General features: G+C 43.0%; 1 protein-coding gene across 1 annotated transcript in view; it reads right to left on the bottom strand.

The window, feature by feature from the left end:
* LOC105286641 (semaphorin-1A-like) overlaps positions 1–25,785 on the bottom strand; it is a 152,411-nt gene that overhangs the window by 32,184 nt on the left and 94,442 nt on the right. Inside the window, exons 3-4 of the mRNA XM_026970528.1 lie at positions 24,775–24,871; positions 23,353–23,404 (exon numbers count right to left, since the gene is read on the bottom strand). Coding sequence (XP_026826329.1) covers positions 23,353–23,404; positions 24,775–24,871 — 149 coding nt within the window. The remainder of the gene's footprint in view (positions 1–23,352; positions 23,405–24,774; positions 24,872–25,785) is intronic.

Raw genomic sequence — 25,785 nt, forward strand, 5'->3', positions numbered from 1 at the left:
GAAAACCGAGACCTTAAGACATGATTTATATCGCGTAAGCTGAAAGCGATAGAATTAAGTGTAACGCGATGTTAAATCTTTCGGAATTACCTCTCGCGATCTCTCGGCGCGGGAGATGAGAATAAATGGGATGCTGCCGCGTGCGGTTGAATTTTAATCCAATGGCAACACGTCTGCGATAATAATGACGGCGTATACCTGCGCTTATTTCTTTCCCACTGGCGCGCGCATTATTATTCAGACTGGCAGGCTAACATACCGTATTATTATTCCTCACATTGAGATGCATTGACGAATAACGATCCGCCCCGCGGCAAGAAGGCTACATCTCCCCCGTAGTCTTCGATCTACATCGTTCAGCTTGCTTCAGATATGCATCAAAGTCATATCCTTCCCCTCCCCCGCTCGTATCGCAAACGCTTCCTCGGCGATACGAGGATAAACAATAAACGAATCCGCGAAACGCCCTCCTCCGCAAACCGCAATTAATCAGGGAGGCAAAGAGAGTTGAACTTTCCCCGCAAAGTCGCGGGGAAAGGTCAAGCGCGATCGTAATTATAGGAGCCTTATTATTCGCATCGCTGAAAAATTAGCTCGCCATGGCTCTCGTGTGTTCTCGCCTTGTTTAAACCGACCACCGTAGCCGCGAGGCAACGTCGAAAGACACGGGATATATACGAAACGGCAAGAACGAGACGACGAGAGCGAAGGCGAGAGGTGAGGCAGGAAAGGTGGGCAGGGTAGGTAGGTTACGACAGGAGCTGCAGCTGCATACTGCCAAGCAGAAATCCTTGAACAAGCTATTCAGCTCCGTCCCCGGAGCTGCGTTATATCTTTACGACGTCTCATGGTCGACCGGGAAGTTCCAGTTTCCTTGATAATTTCGGCTGGTCACGCCTCTCTCTCTCCCGGTGAAACGAGTGCGGCAAGCCGCATCTTCGTGGAGAAGTTTTCTTTCGCCGGTGGCTTTTCCAACGAGGGAGCCAACGCGAAATTGCGAAGCCAAGCGCGTTCAACTTTGGAATTCCGGCATTTCGGCGTATCACGCGGAAAATTCACGCGCTAATGACAATTAGTGGAGTTGTAAATAAAGCGCGATACACGTCGTGGAAAACGGTGGAGGGCGGTTCTCGCGGTGCGGCGAGGACTCGCGAGTATTAGCGGTGCCTATAAATTCCGAACTTTGTAATGTAATTCAAACGGGACAAATGTAAGTTACTTCGACGCGGTGAATGTGGAATGATGTATTATTGGGCGTCACGTGCGATATAATTTATTGTCCGTTTCCTCGCTGTTCGTTACTCTGCGCGTTTGCAAAATCCATCTGCGTTTTGATTGTAATGGTGTTAAATCGGTTGGGAACCGTCACCGTGTGCGTGCGTATGCGTGAGAGAGAGTGCAACTTGATTCTCGACGGCACACGGTTACTTTTTATCTGTTATTTCAAAGTTATTTGTTTTATGTATTTTGTATATGTTTTGTGCGCAAATTTAATATCCTGAATGTCATAGAATGTATTCTGTTATTTAAATTAAATTATTAAATTATTGATTTTTAAATAGTTAAATTATTGATGTACTTATATATATATCCCACTTGAAAAAAATTTAATTTAATCAAATCAAAGAATCTGTGGTACGGGAAACTCTGCGTATAATAAAGAGAAACAAATCGGGAAACGTTAGTCTAAAAATAAGTAAGAAGGGAACTTTGAATATCCTCTGTTTTATGAATACGAAAAGAAGAAAAAACACATTTTGCACGAATACTTTATTCCCGCTCTGTCTTTCCTTCTTCCTGTCGTTTTCTCCAACTTGAGGGCAATATCTAACACTACTATCTGCCACGAGAAACTTTTACCTGCGACTAATGCCTATAGCCGAATTTATTCGCAGCTTTGACTCGCGCGAAACAGACTACAGTTGGAAACACGTACATTCTGCTTACTGCGAAAGTACAAATGTTTCACGGCACCTCGCCACACTTCCTTGGCACAGTACCCTTGAATTACCTTGTATCTCGTTTCTTGGCATTTCGGCTAAGGAGGATATCTAAGTTGCTTCGTTAAAAACTTTCGGATTACCTGACCGTAAGCGTTTTCCGCGCAACATACAGGGCGTTACTCGGACGTACGTATACCTGGACTCTCGCGATTTCTCGACCCAGATCACATATCTAGATGTGCACCCAAAGACGAAACGGAGAGCCGAGCTCCGGAAAACGGACACAGGAATACGCGTGACAGATACTTTGATTCGTCAGGCTGGTCCGATATCGCGGCACGCGGTTTTAATTAAAACTTCCCGGCTTTGAAAGGAAACTTTGATCGATCGCAAAAAGCGGATTACTTAATTCTGTAGAAAAACGAATATAAAGGAGACTCGCTCCTCGTCCCGTGTGTCGGACGAATCTTCCCTTCCCGTTTACCGGGGGATAAGCGCCCTTTCTCCTCCGTTCTAGCGTTTCGCGTCTGTTAGCCGTCTGAAAGTTACGCTGACAGAATCCAGCCGGAATATTCGAATCAGTCCGCGAACAAAGGAAACAAAAAAATCGTGAGAAGTTTCCGCGGCGCCACATTGCGCCGTGATGCTCCAAAGTCGAATTTATCCGCGGGTTAAAGCGTAAAATCGGCTGCCGTCGCGCCGGCTCGAAACTGGCGAAATCGTATTACCCGATGAATATGCAGTACGATTTTGCGGTCGAAAGTTTTCGGTCGGTTGTAACTCGCCATGCTGTTTCTGCCGTACCGTAGTCCTAGAACGCGCGGCGCGGCCGGGATTTGCAGAGACGTATTCTAATTAGAGCAAAAAGCCGGAATATATCACGCGGCTGTTCCTAAATCACATCCATACCCGAAATTCTGTTCGGCTGCTTAATTGGTTCCTTTGCTGCCGGACACCGCGGCAAGAAGTCATTCAGGACCCGCGAATTGATTAAGAATCTGCGATTAACTTATATTAATTGCAGGATCGATCTTGTGAAATGGCTCGATATGCAATCTGGCGTATTTCAATAATCTAGGAAGGACTTTCGGAGTATATATATATTTAGTGTGTGCCACGAGTGCTCATTTAGGATCGCGTTCGAAAAATAACTTCTATACATTATAAGTTTGTACCCCATTTTATTTCTATATCTGTACACGATATTTAAAAAAATGTAATCGGCCAAGTGTAATTATAGATTTTAGGATTTGGTCAATTTGAATAATGACGCGTTCGGGAATAATTTGCCCCGCTCACACAATTCGATTTCTCTATCGTGCGCTAAATGTATCCCCGTTACCCAATTTCACGATCGACCAATCGCTTCAAATTACTATCTAATTCGTTATAGCTGATAAAATCTATGGTTTCATTTGTCAACGAAAGAAAAACAAATTGTAAAAAGATCAAGCATGACGCAGCAGAATTGAGGTGTCGCGAAAGTCTGGAAGATGTTTGAAACAAGATAACCAGCTTCTCGAAAACTTCTCAGTTTTCTCAATTTATCAGACGCGCTAACGTCACACATGCCAGCAACGGCTCATTCCTGCGACGAGGAGATGGTACTCCTTGAGAATTGATTTTCCTCTTCCCAGGGAGGGCCGAAAAACAATTCACTTTTTTCAATGTTCCCGACTGGCAGAAGTCGGCAGCTGGCGGATGACACCGCCGCCCGGCCCCGTCGGCTAAATTTGCTATGGTCATCACGCGTCCTGCCACGAAAGGTTTTCCGCTAGTTTTTCGATGAGTCTCACCCTATAGTTTCGATTAAACTTTTCTAATTCTAACGTAAGACTAGAAGCTGGAGGTAAACTTCGGGCATCCCGAAATAACGATTCGGAACGCTTGAACTTGGAAACTTGGTTGTGCACGTAGCTGTTCCGCATGTGGAAGTAGCCATGTCCGAAAGAGAATTCGACTTTTACGCTTACGTCATCGTAACGCGCGGAGTTTAGTTTTTAATCGAATGACTTATAAATGCGCTCCCTTTTCGCGCGTGTTGATGCCGCACGTTTAGATTGGGAGACACTGATTCATGGTGGCAATCCTCATAATTCCAGGAAAATTCCCGAGCAAGAACAATTGTCGCTGCAATTAATGCATAAAAGGGAGAAAATGTCGCAGGAATTTACGAGAAATGAAGTTTACGTCAACCGTCGTAGATTGCAACGGCGCGATGCAAATAACAGAGCAAGATTTCTTGTGGGTGGCATGCAGCATACAGCAAAGCTTGCTGCAACAACATGACTCAAATTTTACAAGCAAATGACAGAGAGCAGCAGACTTTACTGTCACTGAATTTCTGGTAAGAATACGAGGTTTACTATGCTCCACGCAACGCGTAAAACAGCTTGTAATCTTACTCGTGAAGGCACGCGAATTCTCTAGGAACTTTCCGCGAAGTTTCAACTACCCTTCGCTGGCTGAACTCTTGCGATTATCTTTCCGCAACATAAACTTTCGTAATAGCAACGCTCCTAATTTTCATTACTATATATTTACAATTTTGTGATCAAATTACCTTCGCCCCTCACGATTTTTGTAGTAATTCATCTCCGATTATTATATATGCCATAACGCGATACGTTTCGAGGAAAAACGAGGTGAAGCGGGATTTTCTTACAAAAATTACTGCACAGTATACGCATATTAATATCTGCAATACGTGACTGCACTGTAATAATCGCGTTATGATTGTGCTTGTGAACAAACGTGATGGATGACGTGTACGAGGAGTGTGACATGCTAGAAATACTTGCGTGCGTGCATCATTTATGTCGCCAAACAATGTCATATATATACTGCAAAACAGTTTATATGCTGCAACTTGAGCAGAGAACTTTGATATATTAATGGAGTACGGAGATTATTCCGCGCTTTAGTAATTATAAACGATTCCTGACCCTAAAGCATTAATGAATCGCAACGTATAACCGTGCTGTACCGCGATAATTGCTGCATATATTATAAATAGCTGCAGCACAAGGATTATGTTGCGGCGCAGTAACAGTAACATGTGCAATATTTATAGATGCAAGCAACGTCGCAGCATCGTGCAGTCATGTACTGTAATGTGAATGGAATGTTTCAATATTGATGAAGCATGAGAGGAATGCATGAAACTCCAACAATACAGCGTACACAATCAGATACATAAAAAGTAACGCAAAAAGGACACCTCCTCTCGCTGCTCTGTGCGCTCGTAATCACGACAGCTAATCTAGCTATTCAAGCGTAGCAAATCCATTTTGGCTTGAGATTTTCGCGCGTGTCTTTTACTAAATACTGATACTATCCGCGAATACGCGAGACAGATGCGCAACGTTGCTGCAGCGCGATACTGCTAAATCGTATACGGTAGAAACAGCACACAAACCGGAATATGCACATATGCAATCGGGTTGCACGGGTGAACAATAGACGGTGGATACGATCCGCCAACGGAGAGGAAGATACTCCTAATTTAATTTCTACACACTAGTGGCCCGATGGAACAGACCGATTTTTCAATTTCGCGAAAGAAATCGAATTCGTGCCTGTTACGCGAAGTAGCCGTGGCCCCGCCATATTTTCCGAACCGGCCCGAGCCGTTTCGCTTCCAGAAATTCGTAATTGAACGGATCGCTGCAAGAGACGCAATTGTTTCCTTTTTTTTAACGATAAATCAGAAAAATGAGGAATTCCTTTCTCTAAGAAGAGTACCAAACACTTTCGATTTACAGCAACGAGAAATACGTAAACTGTATTTGTAGAATATCGCGCGCGATTAAAATAAACGACGGAAATATTATAATAAAAAAAGAGATACAACGGTGTATAAATTTAGACGTCTTGGCTAATATTGCAGGATGTATTAAAGTCAGAAATCGATGCAAACGCTATTTTGTTGTAAATATATTATTCAGTAAGGGAAGAATCAGAAAAATAAAGAAATAACATTGAGAGTGTTTGTACAATCGATCGAAAAATTTTCAAGAAAGTCGTTAGTCGATATCGAGTGACAAGTCGCGAGTGAGCATCAAAATTTGTAAGACAAATCACTTGTGAGACAATTACAATCAAAGGACAATACAATACTAATACAATCAACTCATTTTATTCAATTACGATTTTATTCACAACAAAACGGTTTTCTCTACTTCTGAAAAATTTTCGATGCGAGATACGTTTATTTTTTTTCTTTTGATCAATGATTCTATTTACCGCCGAGACTGAAGAGTACAATTCATCCGATTCGCGATCAGGATTCGTAAATAATACGGTGAATTGTCAGTTTTTCTTAAACCGAAGAAATCGGATTCCTCCTTGAATCGGAGCGTTCATCGACTGATCGCATCGCTTCCATCTATCCAAGCATCCTCACTCTTCTCGAAATTCATGATTACATGAGTAAAAAGATATGGTGGATATCGGAAAACTTGAAAGTGGGCGCTTTCCTTTGGAATCCTTTGCAGAAAAGGAAACAATAGGACATGGGCACCACCCCTTCGGCGTGACAATGGAACATTGTTATACAATAGCTTGTCGGCGATAATTTGGCATTTTGCAGTTTATTGATACTCTCTTAAAGAAAATACGGAAACAAATTCGTTGTCATTATCAATGACACACTTATCGCTGTTATAATCCTCTCTTGATAAACAAAATGGAAATTGATACCAGCACACGGTTCTCCGTTTATAAAGTTCAAAAAAGCGTTTTTGTATAAATAATTTTTGCAAATATACATTCCTGTTTTTACAAATATGTATTCCTTTGATACGCAATTGGGCAATAGAATAAAGGTTACAACTCGAAAAAAAAGAAACAAAATAAAACAACATTCATAAATGATATTAAAACGGATTTCCCATTTAACCGGTATCATTCGAATAGCTGTGCCATTGTGCAATAAACATTTGTGGCTTGCAGCGATATCGAGGATGCGCTTGTCAGTTAATTATTTGATCATGCATCGTCGCATATATGAAAAAAGGATATCTTTTGTTTGTGGGGACAAATTTGCGCTGCAGAATGCAACATTAATGTACTGAATGTAACATGGCGGATTATCAGGTTTCGTTCGCGTCGGATACGTCGAATGCGGATTTCAACGGGTATCAACCGAAAATTCATTCGAAACCTTCCCGTTTGGATCGCGAGCCGACGCAATCGTCGCGGTTCGACGAGGGCTCTAAAAGCAAACACGACACTCCGGCGAAAAGGAACCATAAATGGGACGCTGTGAAAAGTGTTTCAGGTGCTCAAAGCTGCTTCCCTCTTCGGGTACAGAGAGGAATTCAGAGTGCAGCACTCGAGACTCGTTACTTCGCATTGCGTTGTGACGCGGCCAACATCGTGCGCGCGGACTGACACGGGATGCTTGAGAGCGTGCGAGAGGGTGCACTCCTACGCTCGTATCCGCTCGCTTGATGTCTCCCTAACGAACGTTTAAACTGCCAGCTCATACACGCGTAGAATTTCGACACACACTCGGCCCGGAGAACGAGCATGGCTGCTCGCACTGGTTGACTGGCATACGCACAATTAAATTGCACCAACTTGCAGCAAGCGGTGTGATGGCATACGTTCTTGGCTAATCAGTCTACAGGGTATCCAAAAGCATCTCTTCGTTTTTTTTTAGCCGATCCGAAGACGATATCTCTTCGATATCTCTTCGAGGTTTCTGATGAGCAGCGGATAAACGAGTTTCGGGAGGAAATAATAAGATTGTACACTTCCGGTAGACTGTAACTAAATTTTATTTCGACTATAACGATGTCTGATTATCGAGTTACGCAACGCAGCTGAAGATTGGAAACGTGCGAACGATATCACTCGCAGGATTTTCGCTGAAAAAGATCATCTCCAAGCTTGGCGCTCGGAAGCTGCGGCTAAAGGAATATTTTGTGGTTTCGAAGACACCCTGTGTGTCGCGTCACGTAGCGAGCAAAGCGAAGTTAATACTCTTACGACGTGTGCATAGCTGAGTAATCCGGCCTTTATGAATGGTGCAGGTGTCGTCTTGCGGCGCTGCACAATGCGCGATCATAAAGGGAGTACTCTTCTGCCTGATGGATCTTTCGGAATTTCAGTATCTCGGAAATGAGAGTCTCGAGGGCCCTCGCGTGTCTGTATATAGTATGTTTCTTTATTGCTGACGCTGATTTTCAAGCTCTATTCAAAAGTCGGATTAGGGTTACGGTGCATCTGGACCTCCCGTAATGGCGACATTGTCGGAAGAATTCTTCGGCGCATATTTTCATCTTTAATTCCCAGTTCTCCACCTTACGACGTTAAGACTGCGCAATCGCGATCGGTATTCCGAAGGACGTAAATGTTGTATTGCACTAACGAGCAGACGAAAGGAATATCGAACAGATTCATGATGAATGACGACCATTATTCCCTTCGCAATGAAAAGAAGGTAATAAAATTGACCATTATTTCCGCGTCGCGTAGTGGAAGAGGATCATTCGGAGACGGAGTATTAAAAATCCAAGGATATGTGGCGGACTATATTTTCAGATAATATCGGTGCGATCGTACGAATTCTTTTTCCGGACGCCTCCGGCGAGAGAAATATACCGCGGCTTTCCTGTCGTCTCGACTTGAAAAAGGTGCATGTGCGTATTATCCCTCCATTCGCGGCGCTTCCTTAACGGTAGACATAGTGGCGCCTTTACCAGCTATTATTTCCTACACGCGGAAAAGGCGAGGGGCTTTCGCAGTGCTCACAATAGAGCCAACGCGCAAACGGAAAGGTTCCACAAATGCACTTTCAAAACAAGCTTTGTGTCGTATCTGGGAGAACAGAAGTCGCGCATTTGTGCGCGTCATTGGATAATACTTGCACGCGAACGTTGGTTTGCGCCATATCCGAAATTTCTCGCGCTTCTCTGCGCGAAGAGTTGGCACATTACGCAACGATTTACAAGGAATTTCTGCCGCGGTTGGCGACATCCACTTGCGAGATAGTCTGAATTCTGTAAACTGTCGCGCTTCAGAATTTTACGTAGATGGAATTAGATGCATTATTATATTGGACGAACGGTACGAAAGGGATGATGATTTTGCATAAAAAGAAAACTTCAATCCCTCTTTTTCCTCAGACAATCGATCATACCTCTTGTCATTTCCCACGCACAATTTTCTGCATCGTACTTATTTTATTGCATGTTATTTATTGCACGCTTCTGACTTTTTTTTCATGTAGCATTAAGTTCGTCCCATTAAATGTCCCGTGTATGATTTTTTATATTTTTTCTCTCCTTTGACATCGACCACGTTTATTTAATATAAAAAGATATTGACGTTTTGTTTTGTTGGGGTCGTCGACCGTGGCTCAGCAGCCAAGAATAATTGCGTATCGCGTCGGATTGCAAATTTAGATACGATCATTAAACGTAGATGGTTGCGCTATAAATAACAAAATTGCTGCGCGCGTCCGTCCTTTATCTCTTAATTGTTAAAATTGCAATGGCGGAATGAAATTATGGTACGACAGGACGCGCGCGCGGCCCGTATTAAATACTATTCAGATAAAAGTTTTCGGAAATCAATTTGCGGTCGTAACATTATTCCATTATAATTGGCGAGCGCGTATTAGCGTGAGGGAGCATACGTATGGCGTAATTTAACTCTAACGAGGTCTCGCATATTGAGACCGACATTCCAAAAATTCTCCAAAGTTCGACTGAAGAATTCGATGCCACTGCTGCTGACCCACTATGGCGAAATTAAATTTTAAGCACATCCCGTCAACCCGATACCCGAACAACGATATCCCGACGCAGCAACCCCGACGGGATATCGTCGGTCCGCGCGCGGGGTCTGCATAACAAAAGACGATCCCACGTTCCGTCACGAAAGAAGACACTTTGGCCGTAACTTTTGAGCGTCACCGTGTTACGGAGCGGAGTGCTCTTTCTACAGCATTTTCTCTCTCTTCCACTCTCGCTAATATTTGTTTGAGCACGCCAACACCCGCCTCGCTCGCTCGCTCGCTCGCACATCACCCCCGAGGAGGAGTTGCCCCGCACGTACCTATTATCTACCCTTTCTCTTCCCTTGAGTAGACACAGAGGCGCCTTTACCGAGACACAATTTTGTATGTAGGAGGAAAAGGCTGCTGCTGACTAATGGCGCGCACTAATTGTGCCGCCTGCAGCACACGAAGGCGCGGGAAAGCCCGTAGTTACAAGCCGCCATGAAGTAACATGGGGTAGGCGAAAGGGGAAGCACGGAGAGAGAGAGACGCGCACGTGTCTATGTGTCCCTATGTGTGGCTACGTAGAAAGTATGGGGAGGAGAAGAGGGATTGCTGAAGGCAGCCCGGTGGAGGGCGGGAGAATGTCAGAGGAAGTTCGCATAGCTGCTGGAAAGCCCCGAGTGCACCTATACACGGAAAAGAAAAGGGCCGACGGCGGCAGAGAGGGGGATTGCCGGCAGCCGCGATAAATAGATTAAATTTGCCCCCGTACTCCCCCTTTTGATGGTGCGTTAAGCGGAAATATATGGATGGCACGCGACCTCCCCCGGTGCCGCGACAATAAGTCGACACCGGTGCGATGCCGACGGTGACGTTGCACGTGCGAGGCTTTTTTAACGTTGCGCCGCGAAGCTCACGGTGATCTATGACGTTTTACGTCTTCGCCCCGATATCATCGGGAATAATGCTCGGGAATAATGAGCTCGCGAGCGAAATTGTCCTCCAATTTTCCAAGGTACCGGCTCAACACTCGGATACGGAATTCAGAAAAGAAACTAAATCAGCACCAATGATGAGACTTTTATTGGGCGATAGAAATCAGATGGTCAAAATAAACAATATCCTCGAGAGATCATGCATCTCACAAATGATGTATCACAAGAATTTACTCAAAAACATTTTCGATAGAATTTCTTCACGAAGATCGAAGTGGAAACCAGAGTGCAGCGAATAGGAGATTCTCGCTCGATTGCACGCGTGATGCACTTTCGGCATGGTAAATTCGACGTGTACGTCTCGCGTCGGCGAGATGCGCACGTATATTCGATATATTGACAGCATTACATGCACGCGGTATATACTCAGAACTGCGCCGAGATAGCTGCGAAATCTCAGACTCGATTAATTGTGACAGCCGACCGACCTTCGTTCCACGCTATCGCGGATGATAGCACGGCTGAGTAGTACCGAGTGACTTATTTCCGGGAACATCATGATAGATAACCGTCGCAATTATAGCTGCGATAATAAATACGACGAGTCGGTCCGAGGGCAGGCTAAAAAATAGATTCGCAAGTTATAGAGCCGATAACGGAAACTCGCGATAACCATCAAGGGCAGAGCCCTTGATTAAACGAGCCCTTTCGCTCCTAACGCGCCGATGATAATCATCATCTGGCTTCTAGATGATATATAATTATATATAAATATAATTCAAGAAATGGCTTCTAGACTAAATATAAGTTTAAACAGATATAGTTTTTATGCTTGGGAAATGATGTCTCAAAGACAAGTTAAATAAAAAATAAGCTAAAACCATGGGAGCAAAGAACGTGATTGCATTGCTCAGATGCGTAACGCTAGCAGTCTACATTACCGTATTCTATAACAGCCATTCGATCGACGTTGCCGTAGCGAAAGGATTAATAGCGAGATTATAATTTCTCCTGTCTCTTATTCGCTCCCTTCATTTCTCTCGCGCTCGTGTCTGTTCATTAGTAAGTACCCTGGATCGTTTGTTAAACGCCGATCAGGAATGCCGATCAGGATCCGATTCATCGCTATCGAAAGAATTCGCGCGGGCCGTGTTCCATCGTATAAATACATTTTTATTTGCCGTCATCTCCGGCAACGTCACATTTTTAACATTCCGCGCAAAAGCGTTCACGTCGTCCTCGCCGACGTGAATCCTCTCATCCACGGATTATCCCGTACTGCTGCCTCCGGCAATCCTGCGGCACCGCTGCGATCCTTCGCCCGGTGATTCCGCCGAGGGCAAAACTTCTCCCTTCTTCACGAATCGATCGTTCCGGCCAGAATGGAGTCCGAATGAGGCGTAGGAATGAAAGGACACCGCGGCAGAAAAGGAGTTTGAGAGGAGAGTGAATAGCACGAAAGGAAGATAGAAAGTCTAACGTGGCGTATCAAAAAAAAAGGAAAAGAGGAAAAGAGACGTGGCAGACAAAGCGAGAGAAACGATAAAAAAAGGAGATAAAGAGGAAACCAGCAGTAAGTAGCGGCAGATTAGAATGGACCTGGGTGGAACCGGAAGGGCACCAAACGACTTCGATTGCGAGAAGCAGGTATATACAGAAAGAGTGCGGCGAAGATAGGCGTATCTTTTTACTCCCGTCTCGGAAGGAGGGACCGAGGTCGTGACATTATCGCGACGGTATTAACTCGAATCGAGCTTCCGTTAGGTCGAACCGCAATCAGCTGCAACGAGCGAAGTCGACGATCGAGGGGGAGAAAGCAGGAAGGGTACGGCGAAATGTAAGACGGGGCATCGCCCGGCCTGGGCGAATGGAAGCGATCGCGTATGAGAGTTTCCAGGTCGAGCTCGAGTGGAGCAAAATGACCGTATCTCCATAGCTATCTAGAATATCGAGACGTCGGCTTGCTGGCTTGATGTTTTCATCCGCGGATCGAGAGATTGGCGATCCGCTCGTCTCGTTACGTCCAATTGTATTCGGACGCAAGGCAAGCACTCGGAAAATACTCGGACAGCTAAGATATCACGTTTTTCTCGAAATGTTCAACTCGCGGTGGAAATTATAGGTTTTCGAAATCAGATCGAGTGCCTCGCGCAGGTTTTAGAAATTTGAAACGGCCACCATATATAAGTGTATCAGATATTATTAACAATCTTTCACAAGCGCATGTATTATATATCTGTGCAGAGTAAAAGAGATATGAAGATCAATACTGTCCACCGTCCGGATCAAAAAAGTGTTATAAAAGTGGCAAAAAGTTCGTAAGGTCTCAATATCAATTTCAGTCGTTGAAACTTTAAAATTAAGATGAAGGTTTCCATTTCATCTGTGACATTTTAAGAAGACTTTGACTCTTGGAGTCCGACACCAATTGAATTATTTTTCTATTTGTCCTACCTCTCCTCTTAACAATGAATGCGGGCGAAATATATGGTGTTCGCTTACTGGATTTCTTGCACCATTTACCAAGTGATTTAATCCCGGCATGACTTGCGAGAAACTGCGAAATGAAATTAACGGTCGATCATCTGGATTTTTCCGCGTAAATTACGCCGTGCACAGCATGCACGCGCGCAAAACTACCGCAAATCGCTCTTGGATTATGAAAATGGAAACTTCGCGGACGATTTATCACAGGACGGTAGGGACAGGCGAGCTGGCGTGGCGGTTGTATATGTTACGACCTGATGTCGGCTACAGTGTTTCCTGAAAGTTCGATTTGTACGAAACGCGTCCAACTTTGGTCCGCTTCTTGTTGAAATTTTTTCGATCTGGCTACGGAAATCGTGCAATTTATAATCTGCGAAAACTTGCTCGAAAGTCGGTCACGATTCGAGAAGTGGTTGCACAAGTTTATATCCTAAGTGGCGTTTCTTACAATAATCCACTTGCAATTTTACGTGATGCTTTCTCTTGGAACGCTCCGTGCCTCGATGAGCATTAAACACGCAATTACCTTATATTCACGCGAAAAAACAAACGGAAAGGATCATTAGAATATTTTACGAGCAAAGTAGCACTTGTGAAAATATTTCTGAAAGTTTTGTGGTCCCGAAGAGACTCTTACCTGTCTTTGCAACATTGAAAGCGCTGGAAGAGAGACTCCAGAGGTGAAATTTATGTCATTTTGCGACAAAATATTCTTTGGAAATCAGCTCGCACGAAAAATATCTCACTATATTTCTCCAGCCGCAGTCCCTACGGTGAGGAGAAGAGAAGTGCGTTACGTATTCCCGTCGGGAAGAATTAAAGCTCGTATAAATGTGAGTTATGTAGGTATTTCAACACACCGCACTACGAATTTTTCCATCTACGGTTTTCCTAACGGTCTATCGCGTATTTTTAGTGTGAGATATCCTAAAGCGTATACATAATGACATTATATGTACAATTATGCAATTGTCAGACGCGTGAAATGCCGCGACAAAATTGTGTCACGTTGAGACATTCTCGTTCTTACATCGAATTAACTGTAATTCACGCTACTCTCGCAATTACATTTATCTGATTTGTCGCAAAAGTCAGCAAAATTACGACTTTCATAAAAAATTAATTTCAGCAAGAAGTTAATAAATTCTTGGATCCAAGGTTTGTAAGGTAATTTTTAAGGATAAATAAACTTTCATATTTTCTCAAATTTACATAAAAATCCGAAAAATTGAATTTAATAATTAAAATTTTTGTTTAATGTTATTGTAAACTTTTAATACATTTTTCTAATTAATACACAACTTAATTACTATTAATAGTACAGCTTAGTGCTATTGTAAACGATTTCCGTTTGTAAAAATAGGAAAACGCAATGAAATAAATATACAATAAAGTCATTTAAATCCAAAGATTCCCTCATATTTGCAGAAAAGAAAGCCATCTATGTCAGTTACGAAGGAATTTCATAGCGAATCCCGGAGGAATAAAAACGTGTTTACACGGAGAAAAAAGACTTCCGATTTTTACAATCGGGGCACGTCACTACCTCAAACAGGTAATGCATTATGTTCCATCCAAGATGCGTATCTCGGGAAGAAGTCGCACTGTCAGGTTGAGTGAAATATCTCCCGCGGGATTTATACAAACTCGGAATTCAGTTCAACTAGCTATTGCCGTCTGGGGTATTTACGGTTGCACAAAGAACGAGGAAAGGCGTGGTGGAATTGTGCCTCCCGCAAAATGATACGTTCCAAATCGAGACACGCACGGGCACTAACATTTAATATCGTTCCTCGCTGTGTATTATCAGGTGAAATAATGGCCGCGTGCTCCGCAAACCCTAAAGTATGTCGATAGCATTCTCTCTTTCTGGTAGGATGCGCACGATATCATTAGTTGCAGTTTTTAAAAGACCGGCGTTACAGCATAATACCTGTTTAAGTACTTTATTCTCTTCGTCGCGACATTAGACCAACTATATCTACTACAATTGTACAGGATATTCCATTGTATGGTCTGCTCCCGGTTTCGAGCTATCAATTATACAATTCTCGAGTTTTTTTAGAGCGAAGTTTGAATTAAAGGTTCAATGAAAAAAATCATGTTAACTTCTTGTTTATCCTCTTTGAAGACGAGTTCGTGGTTGGATATTGGCATTAAATTACTGACGATAGATAACCGAAAATGAAGACTCGAAAATACTTGATTATTAACAAATATTTACCGAACAACAGCGTTCACATACGTGCTGTTATGACGCGCGAATATGACATCCGTGTGAAAAGTGCGATGTCAAACAGTTTGTCCCGGCGTCGACTGCGGAGAGTCAACTGTTAAATCTTTCAAGTAGTCTGAGTGCAAGCTCGAAGTTATAGCCTTACGGATTACAAAACTAATTTACTCGTTGTACTAATAAAAGTGTGCCAGAACTGCGAGAGAGGTGGACCTTACACTTTTAAAAACTTAAACGGTTTTACGGGAACGGGAATGTTCCGACTCGCGCAGTTTGTTACGGACGCGACCGTAACTCACCGTCGCGAACTTGTAACTTTTAAATTTTATGAAACAGCCATTAGAACTGCAGCAAACGCCACAGGTGGAACGGATCATTTTAATTTCGTTAAAATTGCCCTCCCTCCTCTCGCACCCTCTCTCGGTGCGGGACCAAACGGCACTCAATGCAAATTGTAGTTTCACCTATTCTCCGAGCGTTTTTCATTAGATTATTACAAAGGATTTGTTCTTTTTGTATCAAGTTTAGTTTCGGATAAAGTTACTTGGCTTTTTTCTTCAAAGGATTCGAAAAACTTCTTGTTAAACAGCAGAAGTGTAAAGAAGCTGAGGGTAACTATATTTTGATTAATGAAAAGTAATTTACTTGGACGCTGTGTAATTTCGTGTTCAACTTTATTCGACAAATACGACGAGTCTTTTGTCGACGGACCTAATATTTCCGCATAACACGTTTCGAAGTTTCTCAACTTTCCGTTTTTCCCTCGGGAAACTTTTTTGAGTTTTGTTTGCCTGCACGGTCATTCGCATGGTCGTTAGCCAAGGAAAAAAGGAAGTTTTTCAGGTAGCCCACTCGGAAATTTATTGTAGTCTCCGAACGTTCCCGGTCTTTCACGCGCTCCCTTGGAATTATAATGTGGCGCCTTTGGAAGGTCATGTGGTGGTCATGCAGACCTCTGACAATTTATTTGGTTCTTTCACACAGAGTGAAATCTCTTCCCGTCGTTAAAAATCACGTTTCGCAGCATCCGCTTCGAAAGTTGGAATTGTCGTAAAACTAAGCATTCCTCTTTCCCTCTCTTTTCTCTCTCTTTTATCTCAATTTTTACTCAAATATCGTCGTTTATTAATCTTTTCTCACGAAAAAAGATATCATCCGGTCGCTGTTACAAGATTCGCTTTCGATGAAAGTGTCTTCGTTATAATTCTTAGAAGTCAATCTTTCATAACGAGCTGCAGATGAAAAACCGACCGCGTGTCTTTTCATGCTTTCTTGCCATGAGGCGGCGTTCGTACTACGGTCCGCGGCGGAACTTACGGAAACGTAAATCGGGAGCGGGAGGAGAAACGCGAGAAGACAAACTTCTTGTGCACCGATTCCTCCCAAAGTAGGCAGGTATATACGTGCCCGGTGAATTTAATGAACGACAATACGAATAACGCCTGCAAATTACAACCGTTACCTAACGAACAAAAAGCCGCCCAATTAATAGTCGCGACGCTGCTGCCCGACGTGATGGTTACTTTGATTAATCTGAATAACGTCGATATCGCGGGGGAAAGCAATTAGCGCGGCTATTCCACTGTTCCACGGTGGGCGGCGACTTCCTTAATTACGCGCCATGTAAAAATTGCTTTCTATGTACCTATGTGAAAACGTTACATTTTTCAATGTGCGCGTGTGCAAGTAAATGTCACTTAACGCATTTCCTTTCGCGTATAAATACGATATTTTCTCTCCGCGCGTCCGTATTTTCCGTCCCGCTGGACAGATAAATTTCTGGGATCTCTAGAAAAGCGAATCGCGACCAGAAACAATCGCGGTGGTAACCTCTGGAATTCTTTGCATCGCGGTTGCGGCCTTTGATGGACTAACGGCGCATTTTCCGCTCGCGGATGCACAGCTGCCGCTGTAACCGTCCGTCTTCTTACGGTATCCATTTTTTCCCCTTTTTTTCCCTCTATCAAACGCCGCCGGGAAACGCCGACGGAACGCGCTCAACGCCCGTGCAACCGGACTCGTGCGACATCGCAACGCGTACAGGGACGATTTGCGAAATGCGCCGCGGAAAACTCGAGCGAGCGCGAGCCGACTCGCTGCGCCGCTCCGCGCATCCGTCTTCCTCGGCTTTCTTCCTGCTGCTGTCTCCCTGTCCGTCTCCCGTAGGAATATGCACGTAGATACGTGCGGGCATAAAGTACACACGGGCGAGAAGCGGCGTATAGAAGGTAGAGCGGCAAGTTTTTACGCGACCATCCCGAGTGAATGACCGGTCAGAGCCGCCTCTCACTCTCGGCACTTCAGATCTGCTCTCTCGTCGCTGTCTCTTTCTCTCTCTTTCTCTCATTCCCTCTTTCTCCACCTCTCCACAGTCGGTTACGAGAGAGCGAGAGCGAGGGAAGCGACGTGAGATACATAAAGAGACAGAAACAGGGGACGACAGAGAAGGCGATATAGAGAGACTGCAGTTGGTCGACTTTGCAACGTGGCACGGGCGGCATTAGGCGTTGTACACACCGAGAACAGCATGCCCCGGTAGCAGCAGAAACGCTTAATTCTCAGATTACGCGGCGTAACGATCGTGTAATTGTAACGACGATTCTAAAGCTGAAGCTAAAGTAACATAAACGCGTTACTTTGAGAGATCAAATGAGACGTTGCAGGAAGATAATTAGACTCGTAATATCACCAACTAAATTGAAGAAAAATATTTAATCAAAACTGTGAAGAGAAAATCCCGTTTCCCGTGCAACAACCGTTTTATTCAAAGCGGCATTTAATATATGTATAATTCTATATTATTCCCTTTTCTATTTATTTCCTATTAAATTTGTATCATTCCTCATTAAATTTGTATCATTGCACGTACCATTTCCAAATACGAATATCGATTCGCTGCTTTTTTTTTATCACAGCATCAATATTTCACAACGGTGGAAATGTTTGTGCCAATCAAGATTGACTGTTTCTGGATTAAAAAAAAAAGAATTTGGGTTAATAAAAACTAACGTGCGAATGATGAAGCCGTGCGCAATAAAGGTACGGAAGAGCTGAAACTCGTGGCTAGGAAAGATAATATCGCAGCCCACTAGCTTATCTCGCAAAATTATTATGTCATATGCTAACGCACGATGGTACCGTCGATATGAAACCTGGGTATTCTCCATAGCCAGATGGCCGTGTGTATCCGTTATCCGAGTTCATACCCGGGTAACCGGAGTCACGAGTTCGATTTAATCGATTTTCGATGTATTTGATGTCATCACGCTCTGCGGTTCCTGAGGCTACTTTACGTCGATACGTAACATTGTTGTCGTGGTAAGCTCATATAAATAATCAACGCGTACCTAAATTGATCTACTGTGCGTAATAGCGGGAATAATCGGGGGTGGCATTTTCCTCGAGCCACCACCGGAAACGCGGCTGAAACTGGTACGTGTATTACATAAATTACGCATTCGCGCTGGTTAATGAGAAGTTCCTGCGTTATTGTATTCAACGAGTAAATCGTTTAAGTCGTTTCGAGATCCGCAGCGCGACTATTATCTGTATAATATATCACAATGCCGCAACTTTGTGTCCGTGCACAAGAGAAGGACAGAGAGAATCTATTGTTGTAATTATCTCTTGCGTACTAATAAGCCTTCACGTCCCTCTCAAAGATATCGGCGATATTGTGCTTGACATTTATGAAACAGGACTGCCGAGCGGAGATCATGAATACGTAGCTATAGCACCTATAGGTGCTTAATTTTTCCATTTACCGGATTATTTGACACGACACTCAGAGAGAGTAGTGCGGAGAGAACTGCGAGTAGAAAACTGCGGCATGAATAAATCGATACATCATCAGCGTGTTTCCTGGTAAAACGCTCGCTCTCGTGGATAAGACGTCATATTGATTCGAGGAGCACGACCACACCGGAGTGTTAGCTACCGAACATAAATTATGCACTATCGGCGGAGCCGATAAGTATTGGTTTAGTTTGAAATTTGTTAGCCGCGAGCATCCTGCGGCTTTTCATAGTCACGAGCGGAAAAAACTGCGGCAAAGTTAGATGAATCATGAATAAATTTACGCGCCGAACCTTTTATTCCGGAATGATCCAAGTTTCTTTATAGTATGTACTCTCCTCGCCGCGGTAATGTTGAAACTTATATCGTGGCCGAGCATAAATTACGCGTATACGTAAATTTTCATGTACCACCGTTCGTCCAAATTTACGCTTGTCGCTATTAAATATCATTGTAGAAACGAATTAGTCCCGCGCGCACATAATCCACCTTACGAAATGCCGGATGCATTTTGAAGTGTCGCAAGTGCTAAACTGACTTCTTTAATGACTTCTTTAATTACTGTGCACAATGTAATTTAGACACCATTTCGTAACAATAAAATTTCGTGTCTGCCAAGCAAAACGACGAGAGTTAATTAATTAATTGTATTATGTCTCAAACTACAAATATTAACAATATTTGGTAGGATATCAACTATTCGTGTCTGCCAAGCAAAACAACAAGAGATAAACGACGAGATTAGAGTTAATTAATTAATTATATTATAATGTCTCAAATATCAACGATATTTGGTAGGATATCAACTATTCGGGATTGAAATAATTAATTAAAACTAGCGTTCACTGATCGAAGAAACGTCATGAACTTGGCCATGTGCTTTACGCTTTACGCGACGTCACGCCATCACAAAACACACTTGAGGTATCAGATTGATTGCGTACAAATTGTCTAAAAGCTGCGGAACCGAGGAAAGTTTCTCTCGAAAGAGAGATTCTCGTCTCTCTCTCTCTCTCTCTCGAATCTTCCATTATCTCATCTTATCGTAGGCGGAAGTAACACTCGTTCGTTCCGAGTTGGCGGCAGCACTCGAGCGACTAAACTTGCGACGGGAGTGGCGGCAGACTCAATTAGCCCCGCGGAAAACTTTCATGGAGAGATTACGATGTCAACAACGTCTTTCTTGCGCGAATGACGTTCCGCACGTCGGGCAAAATTGTTGTTTATCGAAATGGCAGTCTTCCAACGAGCATGGCCTGCTGTGCCCCGTCAGCTTCTGAAATCACGTCAAACGCTCGACTATTTAACTTTAGTTTACGCTACTCCACCACGCGTCTTTATCCTCATTTCAGGCTTCATTATGCAGCCACTAAAAATGGCTATTTTGTTGCTTTCAGTTACATTCTCTTGCTTTTTATTACATTTTCTTCATTATATTCTCTATTATGCTTTACGGTAAAAGGCTGTTGTGCGGTTAAACACTTTGCAGTTTCTCCCTCTTTACTTAGAACAAAAATTTGCTTACAACAGACCGGACGCGAAAGTTTGATGAAAATAAATCCAGCAGCGAGTCCCGAAGAAGCGAGTTAACGTTCCAAAATTTTCAGATTGCGTCGCGTAATTACCAGAGTGCACATACGTGCAGGAACACTGATAAATGCTGATAAGAAAAGCTAATTGAATGAAAATGGGATCAAAGCGTTTAGTAAGTTGTTTAACACGTAATTAACGTGGTACGTGTCGCGCGCGAAACGCTCAAGTGCGCGGTGCGATAGTACAACGAAAAGGCTGTCCCTGTTTCACGTGAGAAAAATGATTGCAGTCCCGATAATACCGGCGTTGCATGGTACACGAAATAACTTACCGCGTCGCGATCTGTCGACGCTGTTTGTTATTAATCTGAATATTGATTCCATCGAGAATGCATGCGCGAATCAGAAGCGAAAAGATTTAGCATGTGCATCGTTTCGATAATAATTCGATGAAATTCTGCGACAAAGCATCATTCGGATTATGGCAACTTTTAAATTGCGTGACGATTAAAATTACAGTTTAATTAGCGATTGCAAGTCTAATGGAAATGAGCACTCAGCCATCAAGCTGAATAATGGAAGATATGATTTACGCTGGCCGATGCAGATTCTCTTTTCTTGATATTGACATATTCACGTAACTGCAATTTAACTCGTTCGCCTTTGCCTTTACTTATGTACGATTGATTAACGTGTTGCACAGCCATGCAATATCGACACACGAAAATATCAAATATTCAAAATATATCCTGTTATGAGATGTAAATTTCTCTCATAATGATTTAACGTCAGAATTTTATGCTACCTTTCGAATTTGCAATAAATTGAGTTGCTAATATACTATCCGAAATATGTATATACATATATATCTATATATATATATATATATATATAATTATCTTTCATTCAAATCCTTTGCGATAACCATAAACGAAACTGTCAGCATTTCTACGTTGAAAACATGCATAAATAAACGCGAATGGAAAGAGTGGATTCAATGACGGTTCACATTTTCGCAAAGATATATCATATAAATGTACACAATAAAAGTCATCCAATTTAATCCGGCAATATTACATTATTGTAAATTGCCAATTAATCTGTTCTCGATTTTATTTAGGAAAACATTTAATACTGCCTCGTATCCCTGTAAAGTAAATAATTTATTGCAAAAATAATTGACCGATACGATTAGTCGTAAATATTATAGAATGTCAGTCATACAAATCGGTAAACAAAATGCGATCAGTCTGCGAGAGAGTAGTTTAAAAAAAAAAGAAAAAAAATGATCAAAGACGTAGAACGCGCGACCGATTTTCATCAATCGCGCAAATTCTTCGAGAAAGACAATTTTGATCATAAAAAGCGGAACGCGTACTCGACGTTGCAGGAATAAGTATCAGATGGAAGTTCCGCGATGTAAGAAGATTAGAAATAGCGGCAGATTCGCCGTGTACCCTCCGACGAGAATCAAGTCGGTTCAGTTTGTTTCCCATGAAAGGGGGATTTATTCTCGAAAGAACGATGATTCTCGAGCGGGAGCGCTTTTTCCTTCCGAAAGTAGCTAAACTGCATCGAGTCGACTCAAGGTATCGGCAAAGTTCCACGGGCCTTTTCCGCGCGCGCTACCTTTCCATTACAGCTAAATCCTTCAAATCGGTATCGATCGGTCGCAGCGGTCGGTCGCGCGATACGGCGCGAGCCGTTACAAGGGTTGAAGCCCGAGCAGGGTGACTTTTACGATTCCATTCTGACGGTGGCGGTGGGGATGTTATTGGCCGAGGAGCTGTCTCCGATCGATCTCCTCTCGCTACGTTATCTACGTCGCCTCGGAGAGCCAAGACTCTCCCGGCCGTTCGCGCCAACCTCTCCTCCTACTTTCTGCGGGTTCTGCCGAGTGCCAGTTTCTCGTGGAGTTTCGCGAGTTGCATGGTTCGCAGCGAAGATCAATATCGCTTTTGTGACTTGTGCCCCGCTGTCTTGGGAGCAGCACTCGGATGTACATATGTAATCCCGTCGAACTAATTGGACCGGAGGTCGCCGTAAGAAGGACCCGTAACCGGAAACCGTATTGCGAGAGTTATAACGCGTTTACGACTGTGTTCTTGTATCGCATAATACAACTGCAGGATATATTCTCAGCAAGGAAGTTCTTTTTCCATTGTGTATTGAATAATTTTTCTGTGAATGTCCAAACTAAATTTGATATCTCCTATTATAGCTGACTACGAATAGCAACGTTTCCGCTCAAATCTGACTTAAAATTGACTTTTGAACTTTTCGCAGAAAAAGGTCATTAGGATCCGTATTATGTGTTGCGATTTTTAGGAATATTGTGATAAAAGAGAGAATTTTGTGGTAAATAACAGTTATCCATACCAAAATAATTTTAGAATTTGCTACGATTTTAAATGTCACTAAAATCACATTAGTGAAAGTACGTTTTTGAATCGCATTTGTTTCGAAAAATCATCCTATTGACAATCGGGAAAAAGCGGGCCAGTAAATTGTCAGCTCTTTTAACATTAAACTCTTTTAACAGATGGCTGCGACGATTTTTGAAATATGTAACCCAAAGGGAAAAAGAGTGAGAGCAGCACGAGGCTATTTAAATCTTCCTGTCGGTCCTCCAATTTAAATCATTCTTTGTCGAGCTCTAGATATTGGAAATGGTTATACTGCGCGCTGTACTCACCTGGTCGGCGATCTCCGTTAGGTCGTGCAGACTTATGTTGTAAATGGCGTTCCTGAAAAACGAAACGAGAGCGTTAAATCCCACCCATAAATCGCGTCCGTAATCTCTGCGCTTCGCGCGTCTCTGTGCCAACGAATCCGAATTGAAGCGCGAGAGCAAGCATCAGTAATTACGAGTAAGACAGCAAAAATTGACAAAGAATGGGTCGCATTCACGAGACGGATCAAGGACAGAATATATAAATTGTTTTTTCGATCGCAAAATCTTTCCGGTTTTTCTGGGCGAAGTCACAATACGCGCGAAAGAAACGCGAGATAAATCAAACAAAAAAAAAAGAGGAAAAACGGCTCAGAGGACGGAATTGCAGTCGTAAAAGATTCGATGTTGTATATCTCGGATATGTAATTGATTTTTACGAGCCATGAACATTGTGCTGACTGTTGGCGGATAGCACGATCGGGGAAAAAATTAAATTATTTTGCGATCCGTATCAAATTTCCATTAGTCAACGTATTTGTATCAGATTCCGCAAAGAGATATGCTTTTGATCTCGAGCTCGCGACTTCAATAGCGGATAACTGGAGCAGATTGATGAAATAATGTTAGAAAGCGGAAAAGTTACACAAAACGGCGATGCGGGACATCGGGACTCTGCAAAATATGAGATAAATTTTTGAATAAGAAGAACCGTCTTCTCTTGTGTGTCTATCGGTTGAATCGATCGTGGATAACAAGATGTTTCAGATATATCTTTCTTCCACGAGTCCTTTGACCAATCTGAAAACCGATTTTTCTTCAATAGAAACGTCGCGGATCCAATGGTATCGAAGTTACAAGCAAACTGAAGATGGAGGGCTCTTCGGAAACGGAACGAATAAACGAACGTCAGAGGTGCGAACAGCACAAAACCGTATTCTACGTTTCTCGGTTTGAATGATTTTTACTTGAACGGAATTTTATATTAGAGCTTACTTAATGAGGCGATATCGGAGATCAAAAGATGGTTAAAAAAAAAGATTTACGTAAATGTAACTTCAAAGAAAGTCGGAATTTCAGAAACGAGGAATAATAACTGCAATAATAGTTTTACTTTATAACTATTAAAATAATGGTTTAATTGGACATTTCGACATCAAAGAATGATGGTCCGGAACACCCGGTACGTTGCATACCATCTTTGGCTCTTGAATGCAAATGAATCTCGTAAACCACTCCTCTGTTTACCAGTAATACGCGTGATGCTGCGTCAGCCGCGTTGCTGATGCATAATCGAATGAATGACTCGGTCCGTTGGCTACTCGGGGCTCGTGCCACCAATGAACAGAACCTAGCTCGTGGCTGATGGCTATCTCATTTATGTAAGCCCCCACGGTAGCGCGAGAGGGAGCGACGTGGCTAAGAATCGAATCACGTAACAATTACCTGGCCCCGATCAGGATGGAGGTAGTCGCACGTTCTAGGAGCTTGAAGTGCTCCACGTGGCTCTCGTTGCCCAGGAACCGCTGGCCAATCACGTCGCCTGTAACAAAAACAGACACACTTTCGTCAAGCCTCCGTGGTAACAGTTAACGAATGGAGAAAGAAAGTTTGTGAAAGTACAATGCAAGATTAAGATACATGAGAGATACATGAAAGATCAGAGTAGTTTCGAAGAAGCTATGATACACATAATAGTGCTAGGATCACGTAACTCTCAATTGTAATAGATATCGAGAAACCGACTTAATCGTATCTAATCTGCTTCTCTCTACGCTACATATCATATAACTCGCGATAACTCGAAGAGTCAATTGTGCGCTTTTGTCTGCATGTTCGCGCAACGTAAATAAAATTGATATAAATATAATATTAGATCGCATAACAAGCACAATGTTCCAAGTTGCATCAGCTGATATTCAATAACGCGACATAAATAAATAACATCCCCGACGTAAATATAGATTTCCTATCAAGCATTCGCGGAAAGCGTGATGCTCGTGAACGGTTCGATCATACGTCTGAGTCATAACGCACATCGCAGTCGGCGCGTGATCTGCATCACGCCACGATCCTCCCATTTACTCCTCTCGCTCGTGAATGAATGAGCATTCGCGTATGCATCATCGTGTACTTGCACGCGCGCACATATTGGTCCAGGCCATCTTGACGGTAACACCGTCGAGAGCTAATATTGACCGGAAAACCCATGCTCACCATCTTAGCAAGAATTAATACTACAAAGTTTTGCGTCAGAAATCTGCTAAAAAATCCGCACGGATTTTCCGCAAAACTTTTATATTAATTCTTAATGCAGTTTTGCATTTGAATTTTGTTAAAAGAATCAGCATGGACTTTTCGGTCAACCCAATGGTACAATTCGGGGCAGATTGAGCGAAGAAGAGGTGGCTCGATGAAATCGTGCAGGGGAAATTGTCTGCACCCCGTACGGAACTC

This window comes from Ooceraea biroi, chromosome 6 (genome assembly GCF_003672135.1).
Source record: "Ooceraea biroi isolate clonal line C1 chromosome 6, Obir_v5.4, whole genome shotgun sequence".
Classification (NCBI taxonomy): Eukaryota; Metazoa; Arthropoda; class Insecta; order Hymenoptera; family Formicidae; genus Ooceraea; species Ooceraea biroi.